Genomic DNA, 12,072 nt, shown 5'->3' on the forward strand with positions numbered 1-12,072 from the left:
TGGGGTTTTGGAAACACAAGTCAAGTTTCTGGACTCAGTGAGAAGGACTCTCAGAGGAATGGCAAGGATGCTTCAAGCTCTGAGGAAGGTCTAGTCACTCTGAACTGTGTAAATTGTGAAAACGCCAGGAAACACATTTTGGACAGTTTTCTATTATTTTCTATATCTGAATTTGAAGAGAATCACACTGACAGGAATCTGGAAGTCCCCATTCCCCTATTTATCTGAATCATTCTCTTAAAAATGATTGTCCTAGAGCAAATACAAGTAATGGGGGGTTCGTGTGTAGCTCTGGGGCTATGCCAAAATAAGAATCTTACCAACACCTGTCTGGAATTTATGCCTAAAATATTATTTGTAATTACAAAGGAAAATCTATAGTATACCTGTAAGACCTAGCTTTCCCTTTCTGATCAATGCATTTATAAAACTATTAGCTTTATGAATTTTGTTTAAATGTTTTAAGGCTTCAACTATCATTTAATAAAGTTTTTGAGTGCCTACTGAGTGGGCAGGCACTGATAGGCCTAGGTATATAAATATAAACAAAACAGTATTTTAGTTAGGCAGACTCAAAGAACATATTAATTACAAGTTTAATCAGTGCAATGACAGAAGAATATATAAAATGTGTTGCTAACGTATTACAGGTTACCACTAAATTACTGAAAACTTTCCGTGATATTAAGTCTTTTCCTGACCACTGGACCCGATATTTCCCTGCTCCACCGTGACCTCACATTCCAGTTCAAGGTAATCTTCTCATAAGGAATTTTCTAAAATTTTAATTTAAATGTAAGCATTATTGTAAGTCTATGAGAGTTGTTTTTAAGATTTATTTATTTGAGAGAGAGAGAGCGCGCACACAAGAGAGTGAGTGACAAGCTGGGGGAGGGGCAGAGGGAGAGGGACAAGCAGACTCCCTGCTCAGCAGGGAGCCTGATGTGGGGCTCAATCCCATGACCCTGAGATCATGACCTGAGCTGAAATCAAGAGTCAGTGGCTTAACTTGAGCCACCCAGGCGCCCGAGAGTTGTTTTTATAACGGAAATGAAAACACACACTTCTAAACAATTCAGGTGTCAAACAAAAAACCATAGTGGAAATTGGAAGACATTTTTTTTAAAGATTTTATTTATTTATTTGAGAGAGAGAATGAGATAGAGAGAGAGCATGAGAGGGGGGAGGGTCAGAGGGAGAAGCAGGCTCCCCGCTGAGCAGGGAGCCCGATGCGGGACTCGATCCCGGGACTCCAGGATCATGACCTGAGCCGAAGGCAGTCGCTTAACCAACTGAGCCACCCAGGCGCCCTGGAAGACATTTTAGAACAATTATAAAATTGCCACAAGTCACATCTCGTGAGACAGGGAGGTAGAGCGTTATTTTGGGGTCTTCCCATGTCCACAGTGTGTGAGGTTGCTGCACCAGGCGGCCTCAGCAGGGTCCTCTGGAGCAGCGACCTCGGACAGCACATGGGCAGAGCGGCTCTACTTCTTCCCATCTCCCTGGCGCTCCTGGCCTTGCCCCTCTCTGGCAGGAGCTGGGTGGGGTTACAGGGTGTCTGCTTTACAGAAACTCCAGCCAACCCACTAGAAACAAAAGACCGTAGGGATGCAGCTAAAGCAGTCCTTAGAGGGAAATGTCTGCATTTTTAAGAGGCTACAGGGGCGCCTGGGTGGCTCAAGTCGTTAAGTATCTGCCTTCCGCTCAGGTCATGATCCCAAAGTCCTGGGATCGAGCTCGGCATCGGCTCCCTGCTCGCCGGGAACCCTGTTTCTCCCTCTCCCACTCCCCCTGCTTGTGTTCCCTCTCCCACTGTGTCTCTCTCTGTCAAATAAATAAAATCTTAAAAAAAAAAAAAGAGGAGGCTACAATTTAAGAAGCTGAACAGCCAACTTAGGAAGGTAAAACACAACTACAGGAAAAGAGCCGAATAAATTCAAGGAAAAGAATAAATATCTGGAAAGATGATAAAGTGAAATCCCTTTTAAAAACTGCTGCCAAATGAGATTCTAGAAGTGCCTGGAAAAGCCTGGGAAACAAAGGAAACAAAAGCTTTTGCTGGGCCCGGACTGTTCACTCTGCCGCTGGGTCTGCTCCTCCTGCTGGGAACGAACAGGAGCGTCTGTGGTCTCTGGTGGGAGGGAGATTCCGGCCTGGCGCTTACATTTCAAAACTAGGTGCAAGCATCACAACTTCAGTGAGGCTCCAGAGGACCCTATCTTCCCCCTACAAAATGTTGATGCCCTGCTTTGTGCTCATTAGATCCCACAGATGCTCCTATTTGAGCACTTGATCACCTTTTGTTTATGTATTTACCTGTCTCTCTCTACGACCTGCAAGCCTCATGAGATCATCAGAAACTGGCTGAGTAAATTTGGTTGGATTTAATAAAAACCTACAAAAGGATGAGATTGACAGATGTCCAAGATAAAGATACACTGTTAAGCAGAAAGAACAGGCTGTGCGTGTGTGTGTGTGCGCGCGCGTGCACGTACACCATTCGTCACAGGAAATGCCTGGAATAGTACCCAAAGTGTCAGCGGACACCTCCAGGGACAGAAAAGGGGGAAAGAGGAGGAAGAACTTACTCTTCACTTTCTAGCCTTTTGTAAAATGTTAAGTCGTTCACATGGCATGTATTACATTTATATATTTTTAAAATGATTCAACAGTGATTCTTTAAAAGTCCATCATTTCGTCAATAAGCATTTTTTTTCCCTAGGAAAAAACCCAAATGCCAATTTTAAACCCAAGTATAACTTAGGTTCTCTGGTATCCACAGAATGAAAGCCATTTTCAAATGCTTTCATGACAACTAAAACACTGAAAAGCATAGTAATAGAATCAGTACCTTTTCTGAATAGAAGTCATAGTTTTTTATTTTTTAATTTTTAAAAAATATTTATTTATTTGTCAGAGAGAGAGAGCACACAAGCAGGGGGAGCAGCAGACTCCCCACTGAGCAGGGAGCCCCGATGCGGGACTCAATCCCAGGACCCCCCGGGATCATGACCTGAGCCAAAGTCAGATGCTTAACCAACTGAGCCACCCAGGCGTCCCAAAGTCATAGTTTTTTAAATGGAAATATTACAGTGCTATTTAAAGCACTCCTAGGAAATTGATAACTATTTCTACATTATAAATTCTTCCATTTGCACAAAAATGGCCACTCTTAAGGAGGCGGTATCACAGATTGTTGGAAGCACAAAGCTGACTGGCCTGAGCTGGAATCCAGGCTGTCTGAGTTCGGAAGCCTTGGGCAAATTCCACACCCCGCTTAGGCCTCAGTTTCCTCATTAGTAAAATGGAGTGACACAGCCTGGCTAAAGCAACTCTATGCCAGTGCTTCCCAAGCACCTCTGAGTGCAAGAGAAGACTCCTTTTTTTTTTTTTTTTTTAAGATTTTATTTATCTATTTTTCAGAAAGAGAGAGCACAAGCAAGGGGATTGGCAGGAAGAGGGAGAAGCAGGCTCCCCGCTGAGCAGGGAGCCCGATGCGGGACTCAGTCCCAGGACCCTGAGATCATGACCTGAGCCGAAATCAAGAGTCAGACACTTAACCAACTGAACTACCCCGGCATCGCGAGAAGACTGCTTTATGTGGCTACACAGGCAAACGTGCATCGCGTGAACGACACTCACTTATGATCTAAAGATCAGGCTAACGTGGGTGGCAGCCACGTCAAACAAACTATGACAATTACAGGTGCCCGCTGAGAAGTCTAATCCTTAGTAACGGAAATTTTACCACAGCTGTTAAGATGTACAGAGAACATCGAAAACTTGTATTAGTTCCACCTGCAGCCAGTAAGAGTGGGGAGAATGAGAGAGGCACCCCTTGCACAATCATGGCACAAACTATGCTTGCTACACGCACCGTCCACAGGCACTGAGACCATCAAGCAACTGGCCAGCAAGGGTCCTGCCACCTGGAGCTTAGGAAGCAGCCACAACAGCGCTGGCCACCTATTCCACCTATCCCGAACCACAGATGACGGAGTCTAATACCTGAGCCATAGGCACATAGGTCCAAATACATACTTTTGTTCATTGATTAGACTTCAGTCTATTTTCTTTTTTGGCTTCTAAATGATATATAGCAACCATCTGTTTAGGAGAAATTACCTTGATTTTTCTTTCATAAATGCCATATAAGGTCCCCCGACACAAGATTAAGAAACACTGCCATAAGCCAGCCACTGCAGATTCTGTTCCCATTAATGGCACCTTCAGCTCTCCCGACCACGAGGACTTCTGGCTGGGTCAACTTTACCATTTCAGTTCTTGCACCTTTTCTTAATGTACTTTTCATTACTTGTACCATTATTTAAAACCACAGAAAACATCTCAGCTGGAACATCTCTGAATGGAATATGTTGAGTTTTTGATGAAATAATAATTATTAAAGCAAAATGTATATCGTCTCCTATCACTGCCTCCCCCAGTTTATTCTGAATTTCCAAACTACAGAAAAGTTAATCTCTTAACAAAGAAGAAACAGAGAATACAAAGCAGAAAGGAAACTGGAGCCCTCACACACTGCTGGTGGAATGTACAACAGAGCAGGTGCTTTGAAAAACAGTTTGATGGGTCTTCAAAAAGTTAAACATAGCAGGGGGCCTGGGTGGCTCAGTTAAATGTCTGACTGTTGATTTTGGCTCAGGTCATGATCTCAGGGTCATGAGACAGAGCCCCTCGTTGGGCTCCGTACTGGGCATGGAGCCTGCCTAAGATTCTCTCTTTCCCTTTGCCCTCCAGCTCATGCATGTGCTGGCTCTCTTAAAAAAAAAAAAGTTAAACACAAAAGTATCATCTCATCCAGCAATTCCACTCCTCTGCCTATATCCAAGAGAAATGAAAACATATGTTCACACAAAAACTTGTACTAGAATGTTCATAGTAGCATTATTCAAAAAAGCCAAAAAGTGAAAACCCAAATAAATGTCCATCAATAGATGAATGGTTAAGTAAAAGATGGCCTATCCATACAATGGAATATTACTCAGCCATAAAAAGGAACCAGGAACTGATACACGCTATAGGTATGAACATTATGCTGAAAAACATTATGCTAAACAAAAGAAGCCAGTCACAAAAGGCCACATATATGAAATTTCCAGGATAGGCAAATCCATGGAGAAAGAAAGCAGATCTGTGATTGCCACAGGCTGAAAGGTAAGGAGGACGAGGAATATCTGCTAATTGGTACAAGGTTTCCTTTTGGATGGACCAAAATGTTCCAAAATTAGATGGTGGTGATTATTTGAGCAACTGTGAATATATTAAAACCACTGAATTCTACACCTTAAATGGGTATATTCTATGGTATCTGAATTACATCTCAATAAAACTGTTATTAAAAAAGAATATAAAGAATATAAAGTAGACTCATATAGCTTTCAATTAGAGCTGTCAATTAACACTTCACCCTATTTGCTCTCTCTCTTCTCCTCACATGCACGCACACACAATCTGTGGTTGGACTATTCAAAATTCAGTTATTGTCATACTTTACTCCTGAATACTTCAGTATGTGGAGTATTCTCCTACATAGCAGAGCCAAAATCCAAATATCACACTAGGGAAATTTAACACAAAGCTATTATTTAATATATAGCCCATACCCAAACTTATTTATCAAAAATTATGTGCTGTATTTGGTTGTCATATCCCTCTAGTTTCTTTTAATCTAGAAAAATTCCCTTTTCTTCATGACATTCACATTTTTTAAGAATGCAGGCCAATTATTTCAGAGTGTTCCTCAATTTGGAAATGCTGATTGTTTCCCTATGAACTGATCTAGGTTGAACCTTTTTGGTAGGAATACTACATAAAAGAGTTGTTCCCTTTTCAGCGCATCAGGCCAGACCCTCTCTGATCACGCCAGAACATACGGTCAGCAGCATCCTTAGTGGTGATAGTGAGGTGATGCTCACTGTTGATCGTGGCCAGACTGGTGATGATCTGATTCCTCCATTAGGAAGGTAGCTTTTTCCCTCTAAAATTAATAATTTGGGAGGTGACCACTTGAGTCTGTGTAAACATCAGGTTTCCCCACTAGTGTTGCACTCAAAAGGGTTTAGCATCTGTTCCTGATCTTTGCCTGCCTGGTATTCAATCCCTTTTGAGACTGCGCTGCATTTATGGGACCAACCACTACTCTCATTTTTATTCCACAGCGTGAGTTAGCTGTGATTTCAGCGAGGGCTGCACACTACAAACAGTGGTATCTTTGGGAGTGGGACCCGGGCAATCATACTTTAAAATTCCCAGGGTGACTGACTCTGAGGTAGAGTGGGGTTGAGCTACAGGAACCTTGCATCCGCGTTCTGCAAATAAGGAAACTGAGGCCAGAGGAGGTTAAATGACTGGAGAGTAGCACAAAACTTAATGCCGTCATCAAGATTTTTATTTTTTTGTACTTGCATTTTAATATGCCATGCCCTCCGTACATCATCCAAAGAATAAAAAAACGAGTAACTTTTGCATGGTGTTAGAGCTGACCGGACCCTGAAGCGCGTATTTTTATTTTTTTCCGAGGCGAATTCCGCCTTTCATTCATTAAGACCTCTGCAGTCACGTCGGGAGTGAGGGAACGGGGCATGTGGACACCAAGCTCCTCCGCCCTCAACGGACAGCTCAAGCTCTGGACCAAGGCCGAGCGGATGTTCAAAGGGCCAGCGGTTAACGCTGCAGCTCAGGCGCCGGCCCCTCGGCCCGGACGCCCGAGGACGTGGCGGGGACTCCGCCCGGGGTCCTCCGAAGGCCTGCGAACCGCGCGGGGGGCACACCCGGCGGGGCCGCACCTGGCGGAGCGCTCTGCCCGGCCCAGGGACACCCAGAAGGGCGCGGGGCCCTGCAGACGACCGAGCCTGCAGACCCGCCCACCCTACTTACCCCGGCGTGATAAACCTTGTTCGCTCTCTTAATCTTAATGTCCAGGGAGGTCCCCATTTCGATCCTCGGCTGAGGGCGCGACTTCCTGCCGCGCGCGACCCGAGGGGAAGGCGAGTCGCCCCGCCCCTCCGAGCCGGGCCCCGCCCCTTTCCCCTCGCCGCCTGCAGTTGTTTCAGGAGATCTCGCTCCCCGTTCCAGATCGACTCCCCCGCCTTCCTTTTTCCGGTGCAGGGGCGGGCCTTAGCGCAGGCGAGACGCTGTCACTCTTCGCCCCGCCCCCGCCGCGCGGGAGGGGCGGAACCAGGCCGGCCCCACCCTTTCCGCAAAGACTGTCTTAACACCGGAAATACCCTCCTCTCCCTCGTTTACTGGAGAGGGGAAAAACGGCTCTCTCCCGGCGTGCCCCGCGATGGCGGGCGGTGTCGACGCCGCGGCGCGGGCCCTTCCTGCGCCGGGAAGGTGAGGCTCCCGTCAGGCTGTGCGGCGCAGAGGGGCTGCGCTGTGGAGTTGGCATTAAGGCCGTCATAGCTTGTGACTGTGTTCCCGCCCCAGCCTCCTTCCTCTCGTCATCTCTGGTCCTCCCCCAGCCTCTCCCGGGGGCTCTGAGGACCAGCGTCCTCGGCTCTGCGGCGCCCCCTCCCCTTCCCGCGGACTCGCGCCCCTGGCCCGCAAGGCGCCGATTGGCGGGCGGCCCGCCGGGCCCGCCTCCGCCTCTGCCGCCGGGCCGGGGGCCAAGGTCTCGGGGAGCGCCGGGGGACCTCGCCCCGCTCCGCGCCAAGGCGCTGGGTCCCCGCAGCCCCGGGGCCGCGGGGGCTTGTGGGTACTTCCCCAGCGCGCGCCCTGGAACGCGGCGCTGAATATTCATGTCGGTGCGCAGGACGCGGGAATGCGCGGCCCGCAGGCCCTGGGTCCCGGCGGCCCGTGGGCCGGAGAACCTCCGAGCCGGGGCGGACCTGCCAAGTCTCCTTTTTATTCCCGGCCAGAGCCGACTGAACCAGACACGAGACATTAGCTTGGTTTGGGCGGAGAGTTGCCTCCAGGCAGGGCTGCAGCAGTAAAGCGCTAGGCAACACCCTGCTTTGACTGAAATAAAATTCCCTGTAGGTGTTTTAAACCAGGACTTTTCCAATAAGCAGAAAGGTAACATTCCGTTATTCTGGTAACGCAGTGCGGTGAAGAAGTGCTTTTTGTTTTTAAATTCCTGAGTTCTGATGTCTGTTTTTTTAGAGTGCATCACTTTTAGGATTACTTTGGAAATTTTCTGTAAAACAATTTCATGAGTCAGTATCACCGGTGGCCCCCTCTTGAGGATTTAAGCATTTTACAGGACGACAGCGATGATGCTGTAGCTACGATTGCTTTTGAAGGGTGATACAAGGTGGGATTTCCCAACATTCAGGTCTCCGGGTTCAGCTCCTTCCCCTCTGCCCTCAGGGCTTCAGTCTCTCTTGGATGTCTTCCTGCAACCCAAACTCAGCGATTCTAAAACAATTCATTAGAGATTTAATCACAGTCTAGTCTACTTGCGATTCAGGAAATGAATCCCTCTCCACCAGACTCACCCATCATTTCCAATTGGTAAAATATCAATCTCTGTAGACAATGCACGGAAGCAGGAAAAGAAACATAAGGCTCCACATTCTAGACTTGTTTGCTCAGCAAACCTGCTTTATACTTAGTTTACAACAGAATATTTCTTGTTCCTTGAGGTCAGGTATGCCATGTTTTACTCATCTTTGTAGGTTGTACACAGTCTTTATGGAATGCTAGTGCAGGGCAGAGAGGTTTTGTTCCAGCAATTACCAGTGTAATCAGTTTTTGAGCCCTCTCTGTGTGATGGCTTCCAAACACGAAACAGTCCAGTTTTCTCCCATCACTGCTCTTTTTAATCTTTCCCATCCCTTAACCACACCTTAGACCATACCCCTAACTTTCTGGTCAATTTCAGTTAGTAAAAATCAGACCATGTCAAAGTGCCACTCTCATGACTTCAGTGGGAGGCCAGATCCTTAGTGGGGGTGGGAAGGTGCGAGTCATGGTTCTGGCTCTTGGACACTTCAACATCCTCTTCAGGCCTGGCATCTGTGTTGAGGCAAGCATCGCTTAACTGGCCTCCACCCAAAGTTCTCTCTTAATTGGTTCCTGCTTGTATGGATAACTGGCCCTTGCTTGAAACTTTCAGGGGACACATATGAGAAGGCCTTGTGGGCCTTTTCCCTTCCATACATTTCCATGGGAGATTGAGCTCCAGCTTGATCTTTTCCATCACCCCCCTGCCAGCACCCACTAGTGCACTCAGTCTCTTGGTGAGGGTTCAGCAGGCAGCTCAAGACAGTCTATCTTCCACGGGGTCCACGTGACTCATGAGAAATACACATCCTTACCACACAAAAGGGCTGGACTGGAAGCTGCCCCAAGGCCTCTCCTCTCCACCCTGCTGTCTCTCTTCAATCTTCTTGCTCCCTCCTGAAATGCAGACAGGAATAACTCCGCAAGAATGCTGACCAGACAGATTTGCAAGGAGTGACTGGAAGACCTTGCCTTCCAGTAGGCCCAACCCATACCAAGGAGAGATTACCTTGCAGCCTCCCCCTCTACATCACTTCCCACAAGAAACACTGCACTCTCACAAGGCCAACCGCCTTCTTTCATTCTTTCCTCTCCCTCCCTATGTAGAATGAAACGGAGAGGATTGGGGAAGTATTTGATGGAAGCAGGGCTTGATCTGCAGCTTTTTATTAATCCCTGGGGAAGTGGCTCCAGTTGTAGGCATCTTTCACTAAAAGGTAGGGCACTATGCTTATTTCAGCTGTGAGCCTAATTCCCATTTCAGGACAGTAGGAGAGATCCCACTAAACATCTTTCAGTGGAGGCTGTGATGCTCTGCCCAAGACCTTTCAGGACTGAGGGACATGTTCCTGAGCTGCTGAGAGTTTTGCTCTCAAGAGCTGTCAGCTCAGTCACTCTTCACAACTTGCCCTTAGGTGAAGAAAACTGCTTTGCCCAAAGTCATGGTCCTTTGGGGCTGGGGGTGGGGGTGGGGGAAGGTTTGGGGGACAGCCCACATCTAATGACCAGTCAATTTAGAATATAAAGACCTCTTCCCCTCAGCCCAGTTTGGAACAACTCTGAAGGACAAGTCAGCTCCCTATATTAGTTATCTATTGCTGTGTAAAACATTACCTTCAACAATTAGTAGTTTAACACAACACACATTTTTTATCTCATAGTGTCTGTGAGTCAGGAACTCAGGAGCAGCTTCCCCGGGTAGTTTTGGCTCAAAGTCTCAGGTGGTCACAGCCAAGATGTTAGACAAGGCCACAGTCATCTGAAGGCTGGATTGGGCTGGGGTCCACTTCCAAGATGGCACCCTTACGTGGCTATGGGCTGAAGCCCTCAGTTTCTCACCACGGGGGACTGTCCACAGGCTGCCTGAGAGTCTTCACAGCATGGCACTCTGCTCCCATTGGCTGGGGAGCCTTTGCTGTGATTGCATCACAATTACACTTCTTCCTCTGCCCAACCCAATCCTGCTTGCCTCACCTCCACCCCCACACCTGTTCATCTGGAGCGTACCCCCTAATATATTTCCTGCACATTAATCTCCATCTCAGGGCCTGCCCCCCACCCCACCCCGCCGGCAACCCAACCTTCAACAATCCTGTCACACCAGCTTCCTGACTTAACTCCTCTGAGCCTCTGTAAAATGATCTCAGTACCTTCACTATAAAGTTGACAGGATTCATAATGACTCACATATATGTTAAGTACTTGCTGTGGGCCAGGCACTGTTGTAAGCTCTTTAAATATTTTAATTTGTTCTATCCTTATAAGGACAATTACAGCTCCCTCACCTTACAAAAGGGAAAAACTGAGGCACAGAAGGATTAATGGACTCTCCCAGTGCCATGTAGCAACTAAATGGCAGCCACCCATTTTGACCAGAGCTCACATGTGCAATCATCAAACACCATGCTTCATATGTGCACATGACAAATGTCTGGGCTTAGTGCAAGGGGACACAGCGTCTTAATGAAAAGACCGGACAAAGGACTGCCAATCAAATGTAAAAATCAAGCAGGGGTACAACTTAGAGGCAAAGGCAATTTTACAGAAACTGATAGTGAAGACCCATTGTAAGAGCCATAGGAGAGTTGTATGGCATATTAGCTTACTGGGGCTGCCATCACAAAGTACTGCAAATAAGCAGCTGAGAACAACGAACACTGTTCTCTCTTGCTTGGTTCTGGAAACTGAGGTCTGAAAACAAGGTGTCAGCAGGGTCGGTTCCTTTCAAGGGCTGCGAGGGAAGGTTCTGCTCCCACCTTCTTTCCATGGCTTGCAGATGGCTGTCTTCCTCTGCAACTCTTCACTTTGCCTTCCTTTTATGTGTCTTCATCTTCACATCACGTTCTCCCTGCCTGGGCATCTCTCTCCAAGTGCTCCCTTTTTATAAGGACACAGTCTTATTGGAGTAGGGCTCACACCAATTACCTCGTTTTGACTTGATTACCTCTGTAAAGACCCTCTTTCCATTTACAGTCACTGGGGGTTAGGACTTCACTATATGAATTTGGTGGGGACACAATTCAACCTGTAATATATAACAACTATATATACAACAAAAATATTTAGATAAATGGACAGTTAGTAGAAGATTTTAACACAACACAATCTGTCAGAGATTGAGTGCATAAACAATAAAGGCATAGAGGGTTTTAACAAAGTAATTAAGAGGTACAATTAAATACAATGGAATCACAAATATTCACCTTTTCAAGTGTCTGTATGCATTTATAAGCATTGATTGCATACTATGCCACAAAGATAATCTCATATTCAATTAACTAAGTACAGTCCAGATCCTTTAACCACCCAAATTTTAGCTATTTAGAAATTTAGACAAACTCCCCCAAATACATTAGGTCAAGGAGCAAATAAAAATACAGTAACCAACTAAAAATAAGAAAGTGTGAATGCTTCATACCAAAGCCTGTGGGATATACCAAAGAAAGAATCCTCTGAAAAATTATTAGAAAAGAATTTAAATATTTGGCCACAGTGAAATGACATGATATGTGGAATTTGTTTTAAATTAACTCCAGGAGGAAGGGAAGAAAAAAGAAGAGAGGAGGTGTGGTTGGGCAGGGCCATAGGTGAAAGATGTTGATA

The 12,072-nt window shown here is 46.5% G+C and overlaps 1 protein-coding gene across 1 annotated transcript in view; it reads right to left on the minus strand.

Annotated features, from left to right (window-relative positions):
* The window catches only part of VPS26C (VPS26 endosomal protein sorting factor C), a 43,976-nt gene extending 36,936 nt beyond the window's left edge, over positions 1-7,040 (minus strand). The window contains exon 1 of the mRNA XM_034990138.1: positions 6,901-7,040. Coding sequence (XP_034846029.1) covers positions 6,901-6,957 — 57 coding nt within the window. The 5' untranslated portion in view covers positions 6,958-7,040. The remainder of the gene's footprint in view (positions 1-6,900) is intronic.
* Between the last annotated feature and the right edge of the window lie 5,032 nt (positions 7,041-12,072).

Source organism: Mirounga leonina, unplaced genomic scaffold (assembly GCF_011800145.1).
Source record: "Mirounga leonina isolate KUSES-001 unplaced genomic scaffold, KU_Mleo_1.0 Mir_496, whole genome shotgun sequence".
Classification (NCBI taxonomy): domain Eukaryota; kingdom Metazoa; phylum Chordata; class Mammalia; order Carnivora; family Phocidae; genus Mirounga; species Mirounga leonina.